Source organism: Primulina huaijiensis, chromosome 14, assembly GCF_012295235.1.
Source record: "Primulina huaijiensis isolate GDHJ02 chromosome 14, ASM1229523v2, whole genome shotgun sequence".
Classification (NCBI taxonomy): Eukaryota; Viridiplantae; Streptophyta; class Magnoliopsida; order Lamiales; family Gesneriaceae; genus Primulina; species Primulina huaijiensis.
In genome coordinates, this window is record NC_133319.1 from 1564393 (window position 1) to 1591487 (window position 27095).

The 27095-nt window shown below is 31.9% G+C and overlaps 5 protein-coding genes across 6 annotated transcripts in view; 1 reads left to right on the plus strand and 4 right to left on the minus strand.

Moving 5' to 3' along the window:
• The window catches only part of LOC140957146 (uncharacterized), a 4592-nt gene extending 3774 nt beyond the window's left edge, over positions 1-818 (minus strand). Inside the window, exon 1 of the mRNA XM_073414277.1 lies at positions 575-818. The gene's annotated coding sequence lies outside the window, so the exon portion shown is untranslated. The remainder of the gene's footprint in view (positions 1-574) is intronic.
• Positions 819-3540: 2722 nt separating this feature from the next.
• LOC140956791 (3-hydroxyisobutyryl-CoA hydrolase 1-like) lies at positions 3541-9787 on the minus strand. The gene is made up of 14 exons (XM_073413658.1): positions 9610-9787; positions 9331-9411; positions 8939-9007; positions 8282-8345; positions 7850-7929; positions 7640-7723; positions 7133-7217; positions 5984-6069; positions 5738-5859; positions 5088-5148; positions 4895-4990; positions 4141-4242; positions 4021-4062; positions 3541-3896 (listed from the first exon to the last, which is right to left on the minus strand). Exons 1-14 carry the CDS (start codon positions 9646-9648, stop codon positions 3759-3761), a joined length of 1149 nt encoding a protein of 382 aa, XP_073269759.1. The 5' UTR covers positions 9649-9787; the 3' UTR covers positions 3541-3758.
• Positions 9788-9810: 23 nt separating this feature from the next.
• On the plus strand, positions 9811-12756 carry LOC140956792 (uric acid degradation bifunctional protein TTL-like). 2 transcript variants are annotated; one of them, XM_073413660.1, is made up of 6 exons: positions 9811-10104; positions 10205-10296; positions 10630-10687; positions 10952-11053; positions 11576-11732; positions 12048-12756. In XM_073413660.1, the coding sequence occupies exons 1-6, from the start codon at positions 9961-9963 to the stop codon at positions 12506-12508; spliced, it is 1014 nt and encodes a 337-aa protein (XP_073269761.1). In that variant the 5' UTR covers positions 9811-9960; the 3' UTR covers positions 12509-12756. The 2 variants fall into 2 exon arrangements, with proteins under 2 accessions (XP_073269761.1, XP_073269762.1); XM_073413661.1 differs by having other exon boundaries at positions 12051-12756.
• A 5187-nt stretch (positions 12757-17943) lies between these two features.
• Positions 17944-18830, minus strand: LOC140956989 (agamous-like MADS-box protein AGL80). Its single transcript, XM_073414010.1, has one exon. It carries the CDS (start codon positions 18801-18803, stop codon positions 18207-18209), a length of 597 nt encoding a protein of 198 aa, XP_073270111.1. The 5' UTR covers positions 18804-18830; the 3' UTR covers positions 17944-18206.
• A 2517-nt stretch (positions 18831-21347) lies between these two features.
• On the minus strand, positions 21348-22644 carry LOC140956988 (AT-hook motif nuclear-localized protein 23-like). Its single transcript, XM_073414009.1, has 2 exons — positions 22569-22644; positions 21348-22431 (listed from the first exon to the last, which is right to left on the minus strand). Exon 2 carries the CDS (start codon positions 22426-22428, stop codon positions 21604-21606), a length of 825 nt encoding a protein of 274 aa, XP_073270110.1. The 5' UTR covers positions 22429-22431; positions 22569-22644; the 3' UTR covers positions 21348-21603.
• Positions 22645-27095: the final 4451 nt, after the last annotated feature.

Below are 27095 nucleotides of genomic sequence, written 5' to 3' on the forward strand. Positions count from 1 at the left end.
GCATTTCAGCAAAAAAATACACTCAAAATATATATCAGTCATGATGAAACAGGCAGATTAAAAGTTTGATGCACCATAAGTTGCAAATCAAGGAGTTATTAATTTAAAGTATAGAATTTTTGAAAAAAACAATATGCACACTTGTGGTTTTCGGCTAATTGCTAAACTCTACTATGTCATGAACTTTGAACCACTTGTTTAAGCCAAACCCCATATTCACGAAATCTCCTACTCACTCCAGTAGCTCAGGGACTCACAAACTACATACGAACATGAGAATCCTCTCTCACTTGTTTGTTTTGTGTTTACGTAAATCAAAATAGGAAGCCAACAAAATCAAGATGAACATCATCACTTTTTGCATGAGTCATGACACTAATTTACTCAACCATCATCTCATTTTTATTCCATGTCTACTCGTCGGAGTTTACCGGAACTCGTCGGAGTTTATCGGAACTTGCCGAAAAACTTTAAATCTCGATCGAAACTAAGCTGGAAAAACAAGAGAATTGAAATGGCTTCAAATACTGCGTCAAAAAACAGCAAAAATACTAAGTCACAAGCACAAGCTCACCTAATGCGAACCAAGAAGCACAAGCAGAGGAAGCTCACGCACGGCTCGTTAACAGGGCTCGATCTGCTCCTTTCTACCCGTTCTAGCCTCTACAACCGTTGTCCAGAACTCAGCTACCTTCTACGGTGGTTGTTGCTCCGATTCCGGTAACTGCACGATCCGTTTCTGGTGAAGAAAGAAGGGCAATGGGTTTGGGGAAGAAAAGGGGTTACGGCCGTTTTGGGGAAGAAGGGAGAAGGGTTTGTATCTGCAGAAGGAAATTAATTTTATGTCCTTAACTAATGACATATATAAATTTATAACCTTAATTAACGACAACTTAAAAATTTTTGTTGTTAATTAACGACTAAAAAATTATTTGTCGGTAAATTAACGACAATTTTTAAAAATCCGTCGTTATTCGTGACAGAAAAATAAATTATGTCGTTATATTATATTTATGACAGATTTTTTATTTTCGTCGTTAATTAATGACAACATATTTAATTTCCGTCGTTAAACACAATTTTTCTTGTGGTGTATTATGTAATTAATATAGGCCTTAAATTTGTCCAATTAAATATAAAAAAATTTCCGTTTAAAAAGATTTGCTAGATTATAAGCAAAAAGTCATGAGCGTAATGGTCTATAAATTCTGTCTCTCATTAAAACTTTATAATATTTGAATTCAAGCCAAACTTCAAATCAAATATAATGCTTTATATATTGATGATAATCACGAACTTCTAAAAATTTGAAAATTTAATGAGTCAAAGATGGAGCTTGGAAAGTCTTTTAATGAAATCAAATAAATAAGCTTCGTGCTCAAAATTCATTTCAAAATATTATCAAATTTTGATTTGCTGACATAATATATATTTGACACAATGTTTAATGACATAATATATATTTGAATAATCTACGATATAGGAAAACAAAGCTCAATTTACGAGACATCTTAGTTTCCAATATTGCGTAAAATGCTGGCACAAATGTCAATATTTTTTTAGGTTTTTGTCGGGATTACGTAAAAAGTGACAGAAAATGTTCCATCTCCACAGATATATTGACAAAGTCAAGTGAATATGAATAAGCAGTGCATGTATTTTGCAGGCACGGCCGAAATCGTTGAACATCTTATATAATTTGATCTTCGATATATATATATATATATATTAAGACAGACTGTATATATATAATATATAAGAAATCTCTGTTCAAATACAATAAATGTTATCAGAACATGCGATATATATAAAGAAATCTTTGTTCAAATACAATAAATGTTATCAGAACATGCGATATATATATATAGAATTCTTTTGATTATATACATTTATTTAATTAATTTTTCTAAATATATTAATGCGGCAACGTCATTATAATACTTGGATCATATTTTATTTATTTTTTTAGGGATGTAAACAAATCAAAACATTCGTATGATATTTAGAAATTGAGAGCCATATAAACAAACACGTCTGTGAACAGTGAACGAGCCGGGTTCGAGTTCACGAGTCACATAAATGAGCCAAGTTCGAGTTCGTGAACAGCCAAAATCTTTAAGCTTGATCTCGACTCAATAAGATTAACAAACAAACTCGAACAAGCTTTGTACCAAGCCAAGCTCGAGATAACTCGCGAATGTCTTAGTTAATTTAGATCTCTATATATATAATGTAACATAAGGGTAGCCTCAGGATTTCGCACTTTTGAATTGTCTTCCTCATTTATTTACATATATTAGGTGAATGTTTTTTTGAGTGGTTGACTAATAACAGAGAAAAATATTGAAAACTTTGATCCAGATCGAGAGATCTTGCAATAAAAAATATTTACAGATAATCTACAAACATTAGTAATTATATTTTCTCTATGAAAATCTTTTAAATTTGTGTTGGTCATACCGAAGAAAAACGGTCCATACGGCTTGGTTCATGGCTAGGACGACGCAGGTAGCCAACTAGGTCTTGGCTGGATGGGTAGTGTCAGATTAAAATTAATGTTCATCTGTATTTTTTTTATAAAAAAATTAAAGAATTTTATTTCTTCTAAAAATATATATTTTTAATATCATAGATAATATGGTTGAGCCAAAAATATTGACATGGTCCCGACAAAAACTATAGACCAATTTCTGTTTTACTATATTAAAAAAATAAAAAAACTGGTGGTGGAATAGATGTTTGCATGTCGGCTGAATCCACAAATTTAGTTAAAATACAAACATTTAAATGTCTTGGTATTAATATTTATTTGGCAAAAACTTGTGTGAGACGGTCGGTTTATTTATTTTTAGAGTTGTCAAACCGGTTGACCCTGCTCAGCACACCTTGTCGGCCGGACCAGCAATCTTGCGGACAGAAAAATCTCAATAAACCTTGCCCGTTGCAGGTTAGACGGGCCAAAATACCCAAAAAAAAAAAAATTTAATTAAAAATATGAAAACAAAGTCAATTGATATTTCAAACAAAAATATTAACAACATTACACAAATGTCACAATCAAACAAATCTGTAACATTTCAATTCTACTGTTTATATTTTGAGTAAAAAACTACTCATCCAAACAATATGAATAATATAAAGACAAACTTAATTATAAAAAGGTAAAAATATTAAACATTAAAAAACCATCAAATACTAGTCTTAAATTCTCAAAATGAATACTTTAAATGTAAGTATCTTGAATCTTGATGCAACAATTAACAAAAATTTAATGTTTAATTAGAAATTTTAATTTTTTAAGAAACTGGCTGGCCAAACCGACCCGCCTTAACACGCAACCCAAACAAAGAGTCTATTTTTTTTATGACCAACCCGATGAACCTAACCCGTTTCGACAACTTTACTAATAATCGGACAGGAAGAGAGATTTTATGATAACCAATGAATAAAATTTAATGTAATTTTTTTATTTCAGAGAACAAGGAACCACGGAATTGCCACTACACGCACACCAATAATAAAATCCTCCAGAAATTTCACTTCAACATTTGTGCACAAATTTTATTAATGTAATTGGACTAGTTGTCGACGGTATAACTTTTTTAAGAAACTACACTCATCTATCAATATGATTATCTGTATAAGTGCAGATACCACAAAAGATTGGCAATGGCTTTTTCCATTTATTGTCCATAATCTGAACTAAAAGTTCCAATGCCTTCTTCTTAGGTAGGTGTGGCACCATTGCGATTAACATTTCAAAGTTTGGCAATGGCATGTGCAGTTAAATTTGATCTTACAGGGAGCTCTAAATCCTCCCAGTCATCCTCGTCTAGCTTGGAGAAGTATCGATCCACCATTTCCTCGCTCACGTCCTCTATCTTGGCAGGATTCCACTGCAAAATCAGATCGAGAGAGAGAAGAAAAAAATATCTCAGTAAACAGCAGAAAGTTCACATCCATTTTTATTTGTCATGTGTTTATATATATAAAGACGAGGATAGGCAAGTAACAATGTACCTTAGGATTTCTATCCTTGTCCAGTAGTATAGCTCTGCAACCCTGAATTTGGAGAATATTTTCTTTTTTGTCAAAAGGCAACATACATAGGGGAAAAGCAGGAGTTCGTTTTTATTGTACCTCGACAAAGTCTTTACTAATTTCTCCCCGCACGACATGACAAACCATTCTGAATTCTCGGATAAGGCATTTACCCACGCCTTGGAGTCGCCCTTCTCTAATCTTGAAGAGAATTGCCAATGAAACAGGTAAAAATATCAGGCCTTTGAATATCGTAACTCCTATCCTCCAAAGTTTTTTCCATGGTCAAATTCTTCTACTTTCATGGATTTGAGTGTTATGTCTGAGTCGGTAGTATGCTATCAATAATATTGAGCTCTTCACAAATAATTTACAACGACAAGCCTCAGGCCTCGCCAAAAAACAACAAAAGATATTCAAAAGGCAAAAACTTAAGTCCATGTAACTTCAAGCGGGTACAAATAATCTCAGCTGAATCACTTTTCGAAGAAAATTTACAAAGATTTATAGTGAATTAATGAAGGTAATCACGAGCAGTTTCTGAAGCATAAAAAGTATTTCTATAGGCCATTTATGATGGCTTTCCGTGTAACAGATATCAAACCAGTCTGAAAAACATGGAGATTTCAAGATCAAAGTCTGCATAAAACAAACTTATTCTGAGAGACGCTTTGTGAAGCATCCAAAATTTGCTAATATATTGTTATTTTTCTTTAAACATTTGTTAAAAAGAGTCATCAGGCAACTGCTTGAAGACTTAAGATCAAGGTTCGAAAGATGTTCAAAAGTGTTAAATTTTGAACATGGGGTGCGACTAAGGCATAGTATAATCAACATGCACACCGATCCCTACCGATCTGAGAGAAATTTTAAGGCTTGTTGGAGAAGCTTTCCTCAATGTCTGAATTGTGGAAGTGATCCATTCATCCTTCTCATTATTTTCTATCTCCTAGAAAAGTGGAAGTAAATAAGGGTCCGAAACTAACAAAAACAATGTTTCCATGGCAAGGGGCACAAAATAAATCAGATATCCCATGTCAACTTACAAGGGAACCTATAATGTCCTCAATTGTTCTTCGGGAAAAGCACTTATTGATGATGTTCAACCTGCAGATGTAAAAAAAGATGAAGAAGAGTTGCTTAGCCAAATGCAAAATTTCTAAGATGTTTAGCATATCATAGACAAAGATCCATAACAAAAATGTGAAAAGGTTAAGTAAGAGTAATATAAAGCATCAAGTCAATAACTCTTGAGGAAAACTTCATCCAATGATTATTACATAGGCAGGGATAACTTTTAAGCACTCAAAAAATAAAAACAACAGAGTCAGTATTTATATGTTACGACTCATGAGCATAAACTAGAGAAACAGTAAAGTTAAGCAACGACCAAAAGATGTGTCGCAGACTACAAATGAAAAATGGAAAAAAAATGTACAAGCATCAATTTCCATTACATCCACAAACTTGCGTCTTCTAGGTAGTGTTACACATGAAGGAAACTTTTAGTTGAGGGTAAAGCACATAATGGTAACAACTTGTTCAAGTCCCACACCATCAATAAATAACAATATAGCAAACTAACAAGTCGCTGTTAAATGATTATGTTATTCTTGAGTTGAATCTTTAGGAAGCGGGGTTAACTTCTCCAGTCCAAAAAACATATCCCAGCACTAAAGACTTCAAACACTATTACCTGTAGTAAACACTATTCTTTTTCAATTGTGGTACATGTGAAAATTGACTGATAGTAGAAGAGATGACAGCTGGATCACTAGAATCTGCTTTACACAGAGCTTCTTCTAACAATAATAATCTCTGTCCAATAGTAAAAGATAAATCAAAATAATGATGATTTTCTGCAACATATGAAAGGCATACTAGGAATTGGTTGAATTAGCATAAATGATAGCGCAACTAAATGCTGGAGATGTGATTATACCTCTGATGGGACAAAGTGAGTTGCTAGACCACAAGCGAGCATCTCAGCACCATCCAACCTTGCACCTGTCAGACCAACATATTCTCCTGGCAAAAAGGGAACGCTACATTATATGAAACAAACAAAGATTCTGTTTTCCCAAGTTAAATAAACAACAGAAGCATTACATTAGGACTACCAATATCACAAAAACAGAATTAAAAAAAGATATTTTTCAAGCTGACGTCCAGAAATATGCACAACAACTAGATACGTAAATATGCACACAAAAACAATAATAATTCTTCCAAGTTCTTGAATATATGTACATTATTGATGAAACATATCTGCCCAGGAGTAGAAACGGAGCACTTCACGAGTTTCTCCAACTTATGAACATCAAACCTAACATGCAAAAAGAACGTCATAGAACTAACAATATTTGATAAGAAGTCCTTGGGGCTTATTAAATTTTAGAAAATTGTTAAAAGTGTCAACTCTACTTTAGTTGGCATTTATGAGAATCCTTAAAAACTCTTTGTCAGGGAATTCCCCAAGAAGTCATCAAGTGATGGTAATAGCAGTTAACATATATACTTAACACAAATGTGACAAATATTACATGGACTCACATTCAGATGTTGGTTGTTCATTCAAGTCTAGGAGACCAACTAAATCAATTTTGGGGTATGAGGGAAGTTTGATATAGGGGTACAAGGGTTGAGCTGAAACTCTCCAAAAATGGACTAATATTGAAAAAATCCAACTTCCATGCCCTGTATAGTACAAGGGTAATTTCGTCCTAAGCAAGTGTAATTTCAAAAAATGCAGGTGCTGCCACACAAGAAATTGTTGTGTTATCAGTCATGTTCTATATTTCGTTTATTTGTGGAACAAAGCACATTTTCTTTGATCCAACTTTTCGATTTCTAAAATCTGCCGTTTTAGGCAAGTTATGTAGCTTCTCATTTAGCAAAGCAGTTGGTGTCGAATACCCAATCACATGATGATACTTTCAATGCCAAAATCGGGAGGCAAAGAAAATCTGACAGTAGGTAGAAGGTAAGCCACATCTACTTTGATACTATTCTCCACATGTGGATGAAAGATACGGTGTATCTACCTCAAAACAAGGCATCTGAAAAAGCAAAGGGGCATAACAGAATTTACCGAAGAAACCAGGGATTCTCGACAAATAGTAAGAGGAGCCTACGTCAGGGAAGAGTCCCAATGCGGTTTCAGGCATGGAAAAAAGCTGCAAGAAGGTTAATACATAAATGATAATATTCAGCAACAGAAATGATAAATTTGATAACGAGGGAATATAGCTATAAAACATTATCATACAACACACTATTCCATCAGGGTACATGCCTGAATTTGTGTATGTAAACAAATATAAAGACAAATGAAAAAATAAAAGCTAAAAGCAATCTGCCATACACAATGCTACTACGTAATAAAGAATATAACAGGAAGGTTGAACCTTGAAGGAAATTCATTATTTATATCTGAAGACTAGCGGTTAAATAGATTTCAGAAAATTTTAATATTAAACCAACAATTAGCCTATTTCTTGGTCAAAAAGACAAAAACATAAAGTGCCAACATGGGCGGTTGTAAATTATCAAGATAAAACATGAAATCCGTGAAATCATGGAAAGAATAGACAAATACCGAGTTCTCTGTAGCGACACGAAATCTACCATGTACAGAAGCACCTGCTCCTCCTCCCATGACAATACCATTGAGAATTGAAACCTTCAAATATATTTGCAAAATAAACAATAAGGACTACTGAAATGACAGTTGCAAGCATCTTAATATCCACAAATAATTTAACTAAATTTTTTTAGAAGACTGGAAATCTTTTTCTACCGTCAGCACCTGGGGTTTACTGTATGTCGCCATCACATAATTCAAAGTAAATTCCTTTCTGAAATAACTGGCACCAGACCTCCAATTACCTGATGCTCACATAAATATTAAGAGTCAACAACCACATAATTGGATCCTAACGTACTGCTAAGTAGAGTGCTGACAGGTGAGTTCAACAAACCAGAAATGGCTAATCAAAATAAAAGGAAATCAATAAACACTATCAGGAAATAAAAGCTTGTGGATTAATTCTCTGATTAACTCAAACGCAGACTCAACATATATCCAGAGCCAAGTTTAATCGCTAAAAAAATTAGATTTTTCTTGCACTCCATTGTACTAGAAAACCTCAAATTAAGTGATTGCAAACTGAGGTCATAGTTGATTGAACTCAAGGATTTGGTTCCTTGTTTCTAACAACTAATTGATCAAAGTCTGTACCTTGAGTGATATCACGAACAACCGCTGCAACATCACCTCCCGCACAAAATGCTCTCCCTTTGCCCTTTTATTAAATATTACAGAAAAGCACAGGAGAAACATAAATAACTCGAAGAATATGTTGTTTGTTCAGGCCTATTTATTACTGCCACTCTAGGGTTCAACATTTGTCTTATTGTATGTCATAGTCACAAGGTGAAAAAATAATCTTTTTCCAAATTTCTTGTCTGTAGAAGTTAACAAAATTAAGACCAGCCAAAATTGATACTCACATAAGACAATATCTACCCCTTCTTAAATGGTCATGCATAAACCTACAAAAAAATAAGGCACCACTAGATTGAACATACTGAGATTCAATTTGACATAGGAGAAAGACCTGAATTTTCAGATTTACTAAAAATCAAAGTGAAGTGAATTTTTACAGGAAAGAGAACCAATCGTAAAAGATAATGAACGCTAGTATCTGCCTGCAGACAAGCAGAAAACCAATGGAGGTACCACAACCTTCGCTTCTGGTACAAGCATAGGAAGCTCGAAGCCCCAAACCTATGGAGCCCATATGTGTAAATACCTCTGATTTCACCAGGCTCAAAACTGATAGCCATATAGGCAGAAACCAATGGAGTAGAATCTGAATAGCTGATCGATAATTACCTTTAAGATTAATAATTTAACAGTGGAATCTTCCCTGCAAGCGATTAAAAGCTCCAACAAACGGGACACCTGGATTGAGAAGAAGAAAACGTTACTTGAAAAAGATTGAACATATTCCAAACAAAGACAATGCTGGCTGGTGCATATATTCTTCAAGTTACAGAACGCGATCAATCCCAACAAGTTTACAATTTGATTAGTTGAATGTAAAATAACAGCATAAGAAGAAAACACAAACATCAGAAACATAAGACTCCCGAAATACAAAATCTGATATTCCAAAATTTGAATAAAAAAGAAAGAGCATATTCTTCAAAATCGTTTCAATTTCCGAAACACTTAAAAATTACACAGAGCAGATAATGAGCATATAATTACCGCTTATGTCATACCATTTCGAAGGAAAGTGCATTGAGTTGCTTCGGTCTGTTCAGTGTGAAAATTCTCACAGAAAACTTCTCTTCCACCAAAACCTGCCGAGAAAATCATGAATAAAAATAATGCCGCAATATTTCAAAAATAAAAAAATAAAGAATGAAACTGAAACAACATAAGACTTCGAATATAAATAGAAAATTCAAGCTAAATAGACAAAAGCAGATAACAATATAACCAGGAAATTATCAATATTGCTTCAAAAAAATCAAGCGAGATAAGTTAATTATAAGAACCTGATCAGTTTCTCCGTTGGTTGAATAGATCGAAGCCATGGAGTTCTTGAACCTCTCTGCTTTGATTTGCGTGAGCAAGTAATGGGAAGGCCAAAACAAGATGAAATTGCTACAAAAACGAATATTTAAGCTACTGCCACGCCAATGTACAACTTAACTAGCTAAAAGTACAAAGGAATTATTAGCATAAGGTTTTGTCTCTCTCTTAAAAATATTCATTAAATCCCATAAAATCCCCCCGATAACAAAATGTACTGAATCACACCGGAGTCTAACTCAGTCAAATCTCAATCTCTCCGCTCGAACACATAGTGAATAATTCCCATCTGGGTTCTCGAAACCTTGGGGAAAATGGAATCTTCAGTAGTTTTGGGTGAGAAAGAGTGGTTCGCATGCTGTGGAAGCTTAAAATTTGCCAAAGAAATGGCGGCTGCCGGGCCCTTTTCTGGTTATCTAGAATCCGTCGGTGCTGCCAGTGATATATGGTTCAATAAAGTCTCTTTCTTTAACACCCTATCTGTTTTTTTATCATGTGATAGTGTTTGAAAGTGTAGTACTGTTGATTTTGATAGAATGAAAGTCATGTTTCGATTAGGTGGATGTAAATGGATGGCTAGAAGCTTTTTCTGCACATCCTCAGATTGGTGAAAGCCCATCGAAGACCCACAAAAGTCCCACCAGCGCTCAGTTCAGTTACTTTTTATCTCTTTGTTTAGAACTTTATGTTTCTGTGACGAGTTATTACCATCTAGGGATGTTAAAGAATCAGTAGCTGGACGATGTTCATTAGTGCAGCAGTGGATTCTTGTTTGTGTGATAGAGTTAGAAAACTATAGTTGTTTTATCATTCAAAGTTCTTTATAGTGGTGATGGTTTGTTTCGTTGTCTCCGATGGTAGTGTGGAATACGGAGTTATTTTATAAGTAGTGAATTCTTATATGATTTAATTAGGCGTTTTAATTTGTCTCGATACGGCACAACAATCAAAAGTTCTGTCACGATAACCAATTACCATCACAGGTGGAGCAAGGGAGAGCAGTCGACTGCTTTAGCTACTGCCACTGACTTTACCTTACAGGTATATGCAAGTCGATGATTCAGCTTGTCATTTTCCATCTGAGATCAGCATGTTTTTGTAAAGCCAAAATTAAGGTTATTATTTTAAATGTAGAACATAATGCTCCATGACAACCCTTTTATGAAAATGCTGGAAGTCTGATTTTTGGATTAACTTCCATGTTCAAATGTTGAAAAAGTTTCTGTTTACATTTGATGATAGTTCTTTGCATGTATGCTTGTTTTACAATCAAATGGCCCACACTTTTTTTACTTTATTTTGTAGGAGCTATATGAGTGGAATGCTCGCTATCGGCAGAAGTTTGGGTTTGTGTTTTTGATATTTGCATCTGGAAGAAGTTCCCCTGAGATACTAGCAGAGATGAAGGTATTCTTTGCACTGCTGAATGCTCTTCCCTGTAGTTTCCTTTCTGAACATATAGACTGCACTTACATGTATTCTGTTATAAACCCAACCCCTGTTTAGAAACCTCTTTGCAACTGTTTTTATTGCTATCTTTGCAGTCCAACGATCTATTTTTTAAAAAACAATGCAGTACAACAATCTTGGGCCTTTTTTCTGTGATTTAAAGTTGGTAAATGAATATATGATTTTTTGTTTTGGAGGTTATGATAAAATGACTAAATTGACACATCAGGAAACAATTTGAGTGAAACTACAATAGAGTGCTTCAGATGAAATGCCAATGCCCTGCATTTACTATTCTGTTACTGAAAATGGTGGATCCAAATGGCTGTTTTGGGATTCAAAGGCCATACTTTTGTCTGTGCATGTCAGTTTCTGGAGACGAGTTAATGGGTCTGTACTCGAGTCTTGGAACCGTTCTGTTAAAGACTGCCTCAAAGGATAAGATAATGGGCTAGTTATTTATGAATACTCTTTTTGCAGAGACGATATCAGAACAGACCAATAGTCGAACTCGAGCTTGCAGCCAAGGAACAAATGAAGATAACAGAACTACGTCTTTCTAAGCTATTTTCAGCTAATGCAACTACTGCTTCCACAACCAACACCCAGTATGCTTCGGATGTGACAAAAGCTAGAGGTTTCATGATCAGTTTCTGTTTGTTCATGTTCTAATGTATTCCCATGTTTTCGAGCATATGGACCTATAAAATTTTGAAGAAATTAAGTTGTTTTCTATGCAAATGCGCAAAACTAATAAAAGTGTTATATGCAACAGGGGTCCCGTGGTGGAATGTTCTTCGAACTTCCCTTGTAAAGCCATTCTAAGGATTTTATTTGTCAAAATTAAAAAGCATTCTGAAATTATGGTTTTAATTTTCAGGGTCATAGCTGTGAGAATCTCCTAGATAATGATCTTTTGTAGCATTATATGACAATCTCTGTTAAACTGTAGAAGATCGAGAGAGCCATATCAGTGAACATTTCGTTGCTGTAAAGGAAACTCCTGCTGAGAAATCTACTGAAATATTTACAAGGACACGCCCACCTATCACAACCCATGTTCTTGATATAGCTCGTGGTTCTCCAGCTGCTGGTATTGAAGTCCTTCTCGAGACATGGGGCGACAATCAATCCCGACCATTATTTGGTCAAATGGATTCAAGTCATAATTGGAAGCTCCAAGGTTCTTCAACTACAGATAAAGATGGAAGAAGCGGTCAGCTGACGAAAATGGTGGATGTCTTGAGCCCTGGCATATACCGGATCAGTTTCAATACTGGGAGATATAATCCGACAGGCTTCTTCCCATACGTCTCTATTGTCTTTGAAGTCAGGGATTCGCAAAAGTTGGAGCATTTTCATGTCCCGCTGTTGCTTTCTCCTTTTTCATTCAGCACTTACCGTGGGAGCTAGCTGCCTCCTGTTGCCTGCAAATGAATCTGCCTACTGTTGCCTGCAAATGAATCTTAAATGGCGAAGAATTGTCGCTCTCTTTTTGCACCTGCAGCTAATCTCATTATGCGAAGGATGTAGGAATAATTTCCGTCCAGGATGAAACCGTGCGACTAATATTTGTAAATTTTCAGTATTTCTTTTTTATATAAAAAATTTATTATTACCTGTAATAATGAGATTATATGCGCTGATGAGTTATTCCCCTACTCTGTTTTTATTGGTAAATGTAAATTTCATAGATAAAAATAGTTTAAATATATACAAAATACTTCGAGCATACACCGACTCTATAGCCTTCTGTATGTGTTTTCTTCAAACGAGTCACAAATGTTATATATTTTGATTAACAATAATTTTCAATTCATTTTAATTATTGCTTCATCTTTCATAATCTCTAAAAAAATCCAAAATGTCATCAAATTTTAGGTTCGTTTTTCATTCAATATTTATCGATCATTCAATTGTTTTATAATTTTAAGTTTTTTCAATCGATAATGAATTTATGTTTATTTTTCGAACTTATATTTTATATTTTATATTATATCATATTTTGTTTTGATTTCGGATTTTGTATACGCCGTTGTTCGTCATTTTTTCGACGTTTTCCCATCAATTATCAATGATACTGGTTGTGCGCGTAACTTGTGTTCGAACTTTATGAGATATTATTTTTAGCGGTCGATTAATCAATGCTCTTTTTTTTTGCTTTATTAATTATAATATATTGTTGCTTACACTGAACCAAGATCTTGGCTCCGTCTGACGAACGGCTATAAGCACACTTGGATCACTTTACTGCAGCACTGAAGGTAGTCATGGAGCAGCGAATATGAAACCATTCACGAATTTCGAACCAAAGGCGAGAAGAGTAGGAACATCCAAATAGCAAGTTGTCCAACGTTTCCTGATAAACCACACAAAGAACACAGCTTTTATCATCCAAATAGCAAGTTGTCCAATGTTTGATGGTGTTTTTGAGTGTTGCAGAACAAATATTTTTGTAGACCGAGCGCTTGCCGCTTTACCACGAGCGCTTGCCGCTTTACCAAAAGTTATAGCTGGTGGTAATGGTATAACTCAAATCTTTTAAACCGCACAGCAGCTCAAACACCACGGTTCGATCGCTCTACCAAGCAGGGACAATTATTGCACCCAACAATTTTGAAAACTTATGGTTTGGAAGATTGTATTGAAAAATATGGTCTATTTTTTATTTTTATTTATTTTTTAAAAAAGAAGATAATCTATAATTTTCTTTAGTTCTGGGGAATAAAAAGACTTTCTTAAAGGCATTACCGAACACTCTCTATACTTATTTTTATTTTTTTAACGAAAACACACAGACATATATAATCAAAATATGGTGTTTTTAATTAATAGTGAAAGATGATATTTTCGTTATTCGTTTTATCTCATTAATCTTCATTGATAAAAAAAAGAAGGAATTAAAATAGGTTAACCTACCATTTGAAACAGATTTCCACAATTGGAAAAATGCATAATATTGGACAAGAATTAAGGGCTACACCCTTGTCATTTCAGGATCTACTTGTGTGAAGGTCTCACACATTTTTATTCGTGAGGTTGGTGATAATTATCATGAAATCAGAAAACGTGATATTTTTTAATAGAGATCTGTATCATAAAATTGACTTATTAGATTATTTAACAAGAATTTTATGTTAATATATATCTATTACTATTATTATTTATATTATTAAATTTGACGAATGAATAGTAACTATTTTTGGTCTCTCATGCATACAATTTTTTCCCCAAAATACCATTTCTCCACAAATATGATTATTTTTTAAATATAAAAATAATAATAAATTAGTGATTTAAAAAATGCATAATTAGAAATGAAAACATTAACTTAAGATAAAAATTACTTAAAAATTATTATATTTCATATAAAAATTTAATATATAAATATAAACTATATTTTAGATAAATTTAAATTTATGTGTACATCGTGCACGAATATATAAAAATCGTAATAAGTGATTAAAAATTTAGATTGAAATTAAAATTCAAACATTAGCATTAGATAATATTATTAAGTTGAGACATGAATAAAATAACAAATTTTGGTTTCTCATGTCATACTATTTTTTTTAAAAAAATATCATTTCTCCACAAATACCATTTTTTAATATAAAAATCATAATAAATTAGTGATTAAAAAAATACTAAATGAGAAAGGCAAAAATTAACTTTAGATAAAAATTACTTTAATATCATTTTATTTCATATAAAATTTATTATATATAAATATAAAACTATATTTTAGATAAAAATTTAATTTACGTGTACACATCGTGCGCAAAGGTATAAAAATCATAATAAATTAGTTATTAAAAAAATACATACTAAATTATAATTGAAAAAATTAACTTTAGATAAAATTACTTTAATATCTTTATATTTCATATACAAATGTATTATATATAAATATAAAACTATATTTTAGATTAAAAAGTATTAATCTATGTGCACACAACGTGCACAAAGATGTAAAGATCATAATAAATTAGTGATTAAAAAAATCATACTGAATTGGAAATTCAAACATGCATTAACTTTAGATTATATTATTAAGTTAAGACATTAATAATAACTACTTTTGATATCTCATGTCATGCCAATATTTTTCCCAAATGCCTATTTTTTAAAGAATTATTGATTAAAAATACATAATAAATTAGAAATGCAAACGTTAACTTTAAATAAAAATTACTCTAATATCCTTATATTTCATATGAAAGTTTATTATTTATAAATATACAGCTATATTTAAGATAAAAATTAAATTTATTTGCACACATGGTGCACAAAGATATAAGAATATATCATAAAAAATTAGTGATTAAAAAAATCATACTAAATTTGAAATTCAAACAATAATTTTAAATTATATTATTAAATTGAGGCATGAATGGTAACTACTTTTGATCTCTCATGTCTACCATTTTTCCCCAAAATACACTTTTCTCCACAAATAACATTATTTTTAAAATATAAAAATCATAAAAAATTAATGATTAATAAAAAAATCATACTAATTTGAAAATGCAAACATTAACTTTAGATAAAAATTATATTAATATAATTATATTTCATATACAAATTTATTATACATAAATATTAAACTATATTTTAGATAAAAATATTTTAATTTAATTACCTGCACACATTATGCGCAAAGATATAAAAAAATCATAATAAATTATTGATTAAAAAACATAATAAATTGGAAATTCAAACCCTAAGTTATATTATTAAAGTTGAAACATGAGAGTAAATACTTTTGGTTTCTCTGTCATACCAATTTTTCCCTAAATACTATTAGGGAAAAAATCTTAATATTTTTAAAATAATTATATAAAAATCATAATAAATTGATGATTAAAAATATACATACTAAATTAGAAATGCAAATATTAACTTTAGAAAAAATTATTTTAATATCATTATATTTCGTCTAAAAATTTATGATATATAAATATAAAACAATATTTTAGATAAAATTTTAATTTACGTGCACACATCGTGCGTAAAATATTAAAATCACAATAAATTAGTTTTTTCGATGTCCGGCAAATTCTTGAAACGCTGGATCACTGTCTGCGCCACCTCACGCAAGCGAAGACCACACCACCGGAGGTTCGAAGGGGCTGTATATAACCGCACAAGCCTCGACGCCACAGAGGGTGTTGATCTCGCTCACTTTCTTGATCAAGCCCTTCTTTCTTTTCTTGAACGAGGNAAATCACATATAAATTCTAATCTTTCTTCCTCTGTGGGATGTATTTTTTAGGAGAGGGGATGGGTATATATAGAAAAATTCTTGTGTCAATTAGGGTTTATAAAATTGCACGATCCAACGGTGTATTTTATTCCAAATCACATATAAATTCTAATCTTTCTTCCTCTGTGGGATGTATTTTTTAGGAGAGGGGATGGGTATATATAGAAAAATTCTTGTGTCAATTAGGGTTTATAAAATTGCACGATCCAACGGTTTATTTTATTCCAAATCACAATTATATGATCTTTACCGTTCTTTTATATGAAACTACAAAAGCTATTTATTCGTGTGCGCCGCCATATCTATATTGTGTATAAATCATGAAGGGTGACGTCCGTAGTCGCAAAATGTAGATGTCCCATTTTGTACCTTCTAACTAGATAAAACATTGATCATTTTTCGTCTTGTTATCGCTCAATTCACGATTTTAGTCTACTAACTTGCAATTTTTCACATTTTAGTTTTTTTTATCGGAATAACACCCGAAAATACTGACTTGGTACCAAAAATACTGACATGGACCGAGAATTGTTAACATATACGGTGCCACGTCAGCATTCCGGTGAAAAAAAGACTAGAAACGAGAGAAGTGTAAGTTAGTGGACTAAAATCGTGAATTGACCAATAAGATGATAAAAATAGAATATGTACGTGCAAATTACATGACCAAAAATGTTATTTTTCCTTTAACAAAATTGAACATATTTAAATTAAATTTTAACTTAAAATTTAATATAATTGACCATTGAATATTAAAATGTAATGAAATTTGAGTAATTAAATCTCTGGAATTTGAATTTGATAATACCATTCTTTATTTTTACGTTCATNTCGCATTCAAATATTTTATAATTATTTCAAAAAAATTGATATATGATTGCTGCGCGGCAAAGAAATTAAACAATCAAACTTGTTACATTCTATAATTTGTGTGACTTTAATCAATAGCATATACTGCAATTTGCAATCTTAATTAAATTAATCACTTTTGACACCTTTGATATCTGAAAATCCCATCATGTGAACGTGGAACTATCTATATCTTTTCATTAATAAATGTAAGAAAACACTTTTTACTTCTAATATATTATGATAATGTGAAATATAATATAGATTTACTTTTATGATATATATTACAACATCCTTTACTAAAAATCTCAATTTATTACAATTTTATCAGGGGTTCGATTCTCATTGATTACAACAAGTCTAATTATCGACAGACGATTGTGGGGGTCCAATAATTACACTTGATGATAATAATTAAAACGTTACACTTAAACTGTACATTTTTAAAGGTTTTAGTTGCACCGTTACCATCAACAATTTTCGGTAAAATGACAAGCGTTCGGCCTTATTAACACTGTCTACTCGTCTTTTTGGATATGAGGTTTATATTGCACACACATACGTCCATGATCAGGATTGAAAATTTAGACGAAATACGACACAAGTTCGAATCATTATAGTTGGTAAAAGAAGTTTTAAATTTCTGATTTAATAGTAAGGAATCAAATAATCATCCCCCAAACAATTCCGCCTATATATCAGGTAAAGAAAATTTGCAATGTATAGATCAGGTTCTGTACATATATGCTAGTTTAAGAGATGTGACAAGAAATAATTATATAAATAAAATTTTAAAAATATGAAAATATATGGATGGTGAAAATTCTAGCTAGTTTTAAAAAATCACTTGTACCTTCTGAAAACATGACATGGATCTTGGTGAAGAAACAGAATTAATTTGTGTATATTAGTAATAAATGATGGTCATGTATTACTAAACTAATTATATTGAAAAACTTGAATAAAGTTGCACAAATCTCATCCACAACAAACAATTCAAATAAAAGGGAATGTGCTCGATCCTGGAGCAGTAGAATTCACCGATGGCCCTTCGCCATCACAACCGCGGCCGCCACCTGGACTCATCACTGACGGAACACCACCACCACCACCACCACCAGCTTTCTCAAGGGCCTTCATCCTCGACTCGATCTCCTCCAGTGTCTCATGAATGATAGAACCCATCTCCCTCGCATCCCGAGGATCGAAATCCTTCATGCTAGCCTTTCCCTCTATCACCATGTACATGAAAATCTCCAGTTCCTTGCGCTTATTTTCCTTCTTCAGGCGGCGCAGCCTCTCCTCCGCTTTCCTGATCTCGTGTCTAGTGAAGCTCTCCTGATTCACCATTCTTTTGGTTTTTTCAATGTCCGGCAAATTCTTGAAACGCTGGATCACTGTCCGCGCCACCTCATTGGACGGCCACACCACCGGAGGTTCGAAGGAGCTGTATATAACTGCGCAAGCCTCGACGCCACAGAGGATGTTGATCTCGCTGACTTTTTTGATTAAGCCCTTCTTTCTTTTCTTGAACGAAGCCTTCCTTTCTGCTTCGTTGTCAATGTAGGCTATGGTGACCTTCTTTCTTGTCATTTCTTAATATATATGAATAAACTCTAATCTTTCTTTTGTGGGATGTATTTTTTTGGAGAGGTGGGATGGGTATAAATAGAAAAATTATTGTACCAATTAGGGTTTGTAAAAATGAACGATCCAACGGTTTGAATTACTCCAAATCACAATTATATGATCTTTACCGTTCGTTTATATGAAACCGCAAATTCTATTTAAGCGTGTGCGCCGACATATCTAAATTGTATATAAACAATGAATGGCGACGCCCATAGTCGTAAAATGTGGGTGTCCTATTATGTCCTCCTCTAATAAAAATGGATAAAAACATTGATTAGTTCATTCACAAAATATATAATAAAACCAAAACTTAAAAAGTATATTTTATAAAGGGATAACAATATTTTTGGTACTACTACTTACACATTTTTCATTTTGTTATTAGTCTATTTACAATTACAATATGTTAACTTGTACTTTTTTCACCTTTATAGTATTTCTACCGGAATGCTGATAAGGTGCCGAAAAATGCTTACATGCAACAAAAATGCTAACTTGGTACCGAAAATGATGACATGTAGAACCGATAGATTCTGACGGTTCGGTGATACATCAGTAGTCCGGTGAAAAATGACTATAAATGAGAAAAAAATGCAACTTGGTGGACTAAAATCATGAATTAACTGATAACATAAAAATATGTATAAGTTATATGACTAACAATATTTTTCCCGAACAAAAATGTGCGGACATAATTACATTTTATATAATAATTGAACATGCTTAAAATAAAATTTTATGTTAAAATTTAGTGTAATTGATCANTCATAATGATTATAAACAATGTGAGTTAGTTTGTTGTCGAATTTGTTTTTTTTGGGAAACAATTCCAATTTTTATTTTTATTTTAAAAAAAATGGCTCAAATATTGTATTTTCTATTTCCAGTTCTTTTGGTTTGGTAAGAAACTGTACTTGCACTAGATATCGGATGTTGTTGCATGGACATTAATCACTTCAATTTGTTTCAAATCGCATTCAAATATTTCATAACTATGTCAAAAAAATTGATATATGGTTGCTGCGCGGCGAAGTAATTAAATAATCAAANTATTATTATTATTATTATTATTATTATTATTATTATTATTATTATTATTATTATTATTATTATTATTATTATCCAGTAGAACTACCTTTAAAAAAATATTTTTTTCCAAATAATAAACTATTCCAATCATTCAAAACTCTAAAACTAGAAAGTATTGACAATATTTTATTACTACATTTTTCATGTGCTAACAATCAATTCGCCTTTTGACTATATATGATTTTTCCTTATTGGTTCGGTCCAGTATCCAATCTTTTATTTTTCTTCATTTTATAAACTCAAACAAAACGACAATAACTATTTAATTATCAAAAAAAAATTATTCTAAAGAAATATCATTTAGACAATCAACTTTCTACTTCTAATATATTATATGATAATTTGAAATATAATATAGATTTACTTTTATGATATATATTACAACACCCTTTACTAAAAATATCAATTTATTACAATTTTTTGTTTCCCAAAAGTACAGTATAGCATGCGTAATTTGCTTGTTCTTCCAGCATTATTTGCGATATACATTCCCATCCCAAGGCACTGCATACTCGTAGTGTTTCCAAAAAGGAGAATATGGGTGTCGTCTACTCATCTCTTTGGATAAGGAGTTCATATTATTTAATGAACATATATAGCTAAAAATATATAGCAGTAAACAAAAAGGATGCGAACTGAGAAAGATTACTTTGAGGAGAACACCTCCATGAATCACAATGATTTGATTCATTCAATAATTTTTGGAATCGTTCAGATCAGTTACGATGACGAAGTCCTTATCAGGTACGTCCATGATCAGTATTGAAAATTTTGAGGAGCAAATCATATGATACAAGTTTGAATCATTATAGTTGGCAAAGAAGCTTGAACTTGTTGATGAAGTATAAAGGAATCAAATACTTATCCCCCAAACATTTCCGCCTATATCATATAAATTAAAGAAATTTTCATGTATAGCTCAGATTATCTATCCATATATACTAGTTTAAGAGATGGGTTTTGGCAAGAAAATTCTATGAATAAAATGTTGAAAATACATGGATCGTGAAAATCCTAGCTAGTATTAAAAAATAACTATTACCTTGTACATGACTCGCTTGACAAAAAACATAACATGGCTCGAGATGTAAAAATAGGATTAATTTGTGTATTCCAGTAATACATGATGGTGTACGTATTACTTACTTGCAATACAACATTTAATTGTATTTTGAGGCACTCTGAACAAAAATCCAACAGAACTAGGAGTAAGAATCTCGTTATCAAATTGAACAAAAAAGATGCATAAATTTTTTTGGAAATATTAAGTTGATCAACTTTAATAAAAGATCAATTATTTTGTGTAATCATCAAAATTTATAAGTTTTGTAAGGATATATATTGTTGTTTTGAATATTTGGAACTTGGAAGAAAATGATTTATATGTATCACAGGTTTCTGGCAATAGATAATATATATCTCACAAGCATTGAACAAGTTGCATTAAAGAAATGATCATACAAATATAGTATAACCCTCAAAATATTATTCCTAATCTCAGCAAAAGTTCCACAAAGCGAGAAAAAGAAATAGGATATAATTTTGTTTATCACACAATTCACGAAATTAAAGCCACAAATGATAACAGTAAACTAAATATACAAGGCGGAGGAAAATTAAGATTATGATGACTTAGCAGTTGATAATTCTCTGACCTTAGTCGTCCATCGGCCTAATATGGCTGCCGGCCGCCGGAGTTTGATGCCCATGCACCGTCCATTGGGAGCTGACCGTTGAGTGGTAGATTGAATAATGGAAGCCCCATCGACGAAGGATCCGGAAACTGGATCCCTCCACTTCCACCACCGGAGTTAGGGTGAGAAGGAGGCGGAGTCTGCAACTGGAGCGCTTCCTCTTCCTCCAAAGGTAGCCTTTCGTACGCCACGTTGGTGAATGACGCTGCTATGATAATAACCGGCCCCGATGCAATCAAAGCTCCCACAACATTCCCTCCCACCACCTGTCCCTGTCCGCCGGCGAGATATATGGTCAAGCTAGTGGCGCCTGGTGGTGCAGGCGGCGGAAGAAAGGACCCTGACAAGGACAAAATCTCGAACCTACCGTGGAGGGTGACCACGCTGCCTGCCGCTGCAGGCTGCCGTAAGCTGACGTTGTCGACAGTCCCTGTTCCGCTCAGTATGCAAACCCCTCTCTGCCGCTTCCTTGCGTAGGTCGCCACCACCTCAAACACGTCGCATCCGCCGCTCACCTCCAGTATATGAGCTCGCAGAGTGTTTGCGCTTTCACGCGTTATTATCACCGGCGGTTTTGGCCTGTTTTTCGATCCAGGAGGACGCCCTCTTGGCCTGCGAGCCGCCGCATCACCGGGGCTGTTGTTAGAGTTGACTAAATCCAAACCCTGATGAGAATTATCCGTGTTTTCTTCTGAAAAGAGACTGCGATTCGATTCATCTTCAGATCTTTGAATATGGCCAAGGTCTGGCCTGTGGAGCTGAGAAACAAAGTGAGAAGCTGAACCTAAATCCAAACCAGCCATATACTACAACAAAGATACAACAGGAAATTAACAATGAAAAATAATAATTTTCAGCAACAATAAAATAAAATAAGACAGTATTAAAAAGGACTGAAATTTTTTATCCCGAAATAAATAAATCAAAGCACGATAGTTCAAACCCTAGAGCGAATAGAAAACAAGGAGATTCGAGTTGGGAGAAATTAAAGGAGAGGTTGGGGGTGGAGTGCAAAGGGAGAAGAGGCCTTTGTGCCAAAATATAAAGTAAACTAATTTAATAATAAATAAAAATAAGAGCATATTCAAAGATGAAAATGAAGTTTATCAATTAAAATCAGACTCTGTCGATATTAGCTGTGGAAGAAAAATGCATATCGACATAATATAGTGAATACTGAAGATCCAATTATCGTCATTATTTCGAACAAGTTGAATCTTTGTTTGATCTCACATTAAAAAAAAAAAAAAAATCGGATCTACGAAGAAGATCATGATGAACTCAACTAGATTAAATTCAAAAGTATAATAAATACTGATGCATGACAAATTTCATATTATAGTGTAATCAAGGATTTAGTTAATTTTTCATAAACATACGATAAAAAATTTAATTTGAATTTAGAAATATTGTCATTTAAATAACATTTATAAATGCATATAAATGTATACATATAAGAGATTGGGTGTATATATATATGCACCAGATTTCGATATTTTTAAAATAAATCAGTATACGTAATTATGTTGATTTTAATTAATTTCTAATTTTTTTTTCTCAATCCAACATGTGTCTGTGCCTTTAAGTAATATTGAATATATATACACATAACATCTGGTACTCAAGGCTTGCATATAAAATATATAGAAACAAACAAAATTTAATATTTTCTATTTCCAAAGGTACATATTGAAAATAACATTCACCTTTTTAAAAACATGATAAGTGTTTCGATGATCATTACGGTGTACATATTAAATTATCACAGATTAAACAACGTAATTGTTAAAACTCAAGGTTTGGTTCTTGCAATCTAGTTTAAGATTGCCTTTTTATTTAAATAAACCTTTGATTCAATACTTTAATTATGCATATGTTCTTAAGGCATAATTAATTTTATAAAGATATTTATAATAAATCTTTGTCGATAAAGTGAACTTGGAATCCATGAGGAATTAAAGTTAAACAGGTTGCATTACGTACCCGTCTTGCTTCTTTTTTCTTAAAAAAAAATTATTTTAGTCTATTACGGGTCAATATTATTATATTTTATATATTGCTCTTCAATCATTAAAGAAACCGAACACCTGAATTTTGATACATAAATAGCAATTATCAGTTATGAGCAAATAAATAAATATATATCTACATATTTTCCTCGGCTTGTATTTATATTTAATAATACTTGGACTTGATTTGTGACCCAATATCTTAAAAATCTCGAGTCCTTTGGGAAAAAAAATCCTTGTTTCCCGATTTTCTGTGATTTTTAATAAACACGACCTTTGTTTTTCCTCCATAATCTCGATCTTTGCTTAAGTTTTTTCATTTCGGTCCATTCTTCCTTCATTCTCTGGGTAATTCCAATGTGGCATCATATTTTTTATTTTATATAAATGTTTTACTTAATAAATATTATTTTAAAGATGAAAAATTAATTTATTGGTTTGACATTCCAAAAATGTAATGAATTATAGTTAATTGATCATAAAAATAGGTCCAGGTGGTATATTATAATTTATTGTCAGGAAACGAATTGTATGATCTTGAACATTCGTAGAATTTAGACACACACACACACACATATATATATATATAATATCACAAGTTTCTGTTTCATGCTCTGCGTGACATGTGTGGTTCGCATCAAGTATATTATAAAGTGTTTTTATTAATTTTAAATACTAAGCATGACACACTAACTCACCCACTTTCACGGTTTAGAGGTTTGATAAATTAAATTATAAGTTTATACTTTTTAAAACTTCAAATATATATATTTTAAATTTTTTCCATTTACTTGATACGTATGTTTTTTATGAAACGGTCTCACGAATCAGGTCGACTTTACCTATATTTACAATATAAAATAATATTTTTGACATAAAAGTAATAGTTTTTCATGAGTGACTCAAATAGAACATATGTTTCACAAAATAAACTCGTGAGACCGTGTCACGGGAGGTTTTTTGTTAATTGAAGTCCCTTTAAACTCCTATGCAGGTAAAACAATTTTTTCCTCAAACATAAGATAGGCACAAAACATTAATATATATTTTAAATTCCATATAAAGAGCTTATAAAGAGGTCATTATTTTAGGTCATTCCTCCGCGGCAGATGGGGTCCTTTTAATCTCTTTACCAGCTTTGATCTTCACTAAAAAATTGGTGCGGGACTGGAAGGAGACGAGCATGCACAGTCATTTTTTAATTTGTAGATAAGTTTTTAAAAAAGTTTATTTGTATCTTCTGAATTAAATGTAATATTTGACTTCAAATTATATAATTTCACTACTATTGAATAATCAATCAAGATGATGGGCCACTTAATTGTTTATTTTTAGGTAATTTAATATTAATTTTCGTGCTGAGTGGCATCATACTCTAAAAAATGAGAGTGATTCTATTTCAAACCTCCACACCCAAAAAAATCTTTTAAAAAATAAAATATTAATTTTCTCTATCCCGATATTAGGTTTTTTTATTTTACAAACAAATATTCAGAACAAAAGTTTAAATTTTCGTAGAAGTTCTTTTTTTTTATATATTTATTTTATAGTTTCGTAAAATTTTTAAAAAGAAGATAACCAGATCTTGTCACTTGTCTTTAATTTTTGACCCTAAACTATATATGTTGCATTAATTTTATAAGGATATTTCTCTATGCATGTGTTGCACTTGTACAATTATTTTTTATGAAAAATTATTGTTGGAGTACTTAAGTTAATATTTCAAATACAAACAATTTGTACTTTGAAAATATTCGTAATTATTTTGTTAGAGTTTGCATTAGTATTGTGTGAATAATGTGCTATTTTGTTTTAAAAAAATGATGATGGAATTATAAAAATATTTATAAGTTATTCAGATGTAATGTAAATTTTTATATAAATAATTTAGCATTCATATTAAATATATATGTGTGTAATGTATTTGTGAGATGAGGGCGAATATTAATTTGTTTAGTGAAATAAATGTAGTATTGTCTTGTCGAAAATGATTATATCAAGAGATTATATAAGTTAGCATTATCCATATATTCTTTATATGATATATAGAAATTCTTAAAATTATCTTCAACTATAAAGGATTTAAGAGGATAAAATGGTGAGATTGTCAAATACATTAATAACTACAGATGATACGTCGGTCGACGATTATGTCAATATTCTGTTTTATTTCCAATACTACTTACTAATATAATGTATCAGTATTCAATAAATTACAATATTTTCAAATTTTAGAAATCTCAACACCATATTAAGAAACTAGATACATATAAATTGATCAATATCACTTGTTGAAGCCAAAAAAAGTCAAAAAAATACATGTAATTCCCTTATTAAGTCAAAAGATTTAGTCAACAATAAATTCAGTCAAATCTCACCTTCCGACACACTCTTCTACACAAAAACACACACTGAATAGCCTAACTTCTATATATCACAGACACCACAATTACACGCACATTCAGGTCACCGAGTATTTTTTTTATATTTTTAATTATAGAGAGGATTTACCTTTTGACTTTTCTGACAAAAATTTATAGTAGGCACTTGTAAGATCATCCATGTACAACATATTTATATTGTTTATATACATGTAATATAAATTAATTATTACTAAATATCAAATTTTATAATATGAACAATCTTATAATATTGATAATAACTTGTATTTACGAATGTGTATCAATCGATGTATATAAAGAGTAGGTCTTTTGTGAGACGGTCTCACGAATCTTTATCTGTGAGACCGGTCAACCCTACCGATATTCACAATAAAAAGTAATATTATTAACATAAAAAGTAATATTTTTCGTGGATGACTCAAATAACAGATCTGTCTCACAAAATACGATCCGTGAGACCGTCTCACACAAGTTTTTGTCGTATATAAATGTGTCTGTGTGTGGTTGACCATCTTACCCTTAGATAGGCCATTCTGCCCACGTGCACTTCCCCTCATAATTTGTTCCAAAACATAAATATCGTCTTATATTATCTATAAATTTATTATTATGTGACCAAACAAATGATAGAATTTAAATTTTTTGATACTTTAAAAAATTAGCAGTCATTTAATTCCCTGATTGAAAATGAACTTTTATCAATAATTTCGAGGTCGCCCGTTTTGTTTTAACTCAGAGGTTAAAGGTTAAATTATTTAATTTTTTGACAAGTTTAATTCTAGGGTTCATAATGTAAATCTTTTCTGCATACTAATAACATATAAACCCTAGTTTCTGTTGTTCTTCGTTTTGGCAGATGTAGCTACTACTTGTGGGTAGGTGTCCTTTTTGCCTCAGTCGTACAAAACCTTGACAGTCCAAATCACCCCCCACCCCCCCTTCTTCTAAACCCCCACAATTCCCGGGCACCACGATCTATGTTGTCAAGGACAATTAATTTGATGGAATATACACAATTTTGTTTTTCTATATTTATATCTATGATTTTTTTAATATAAT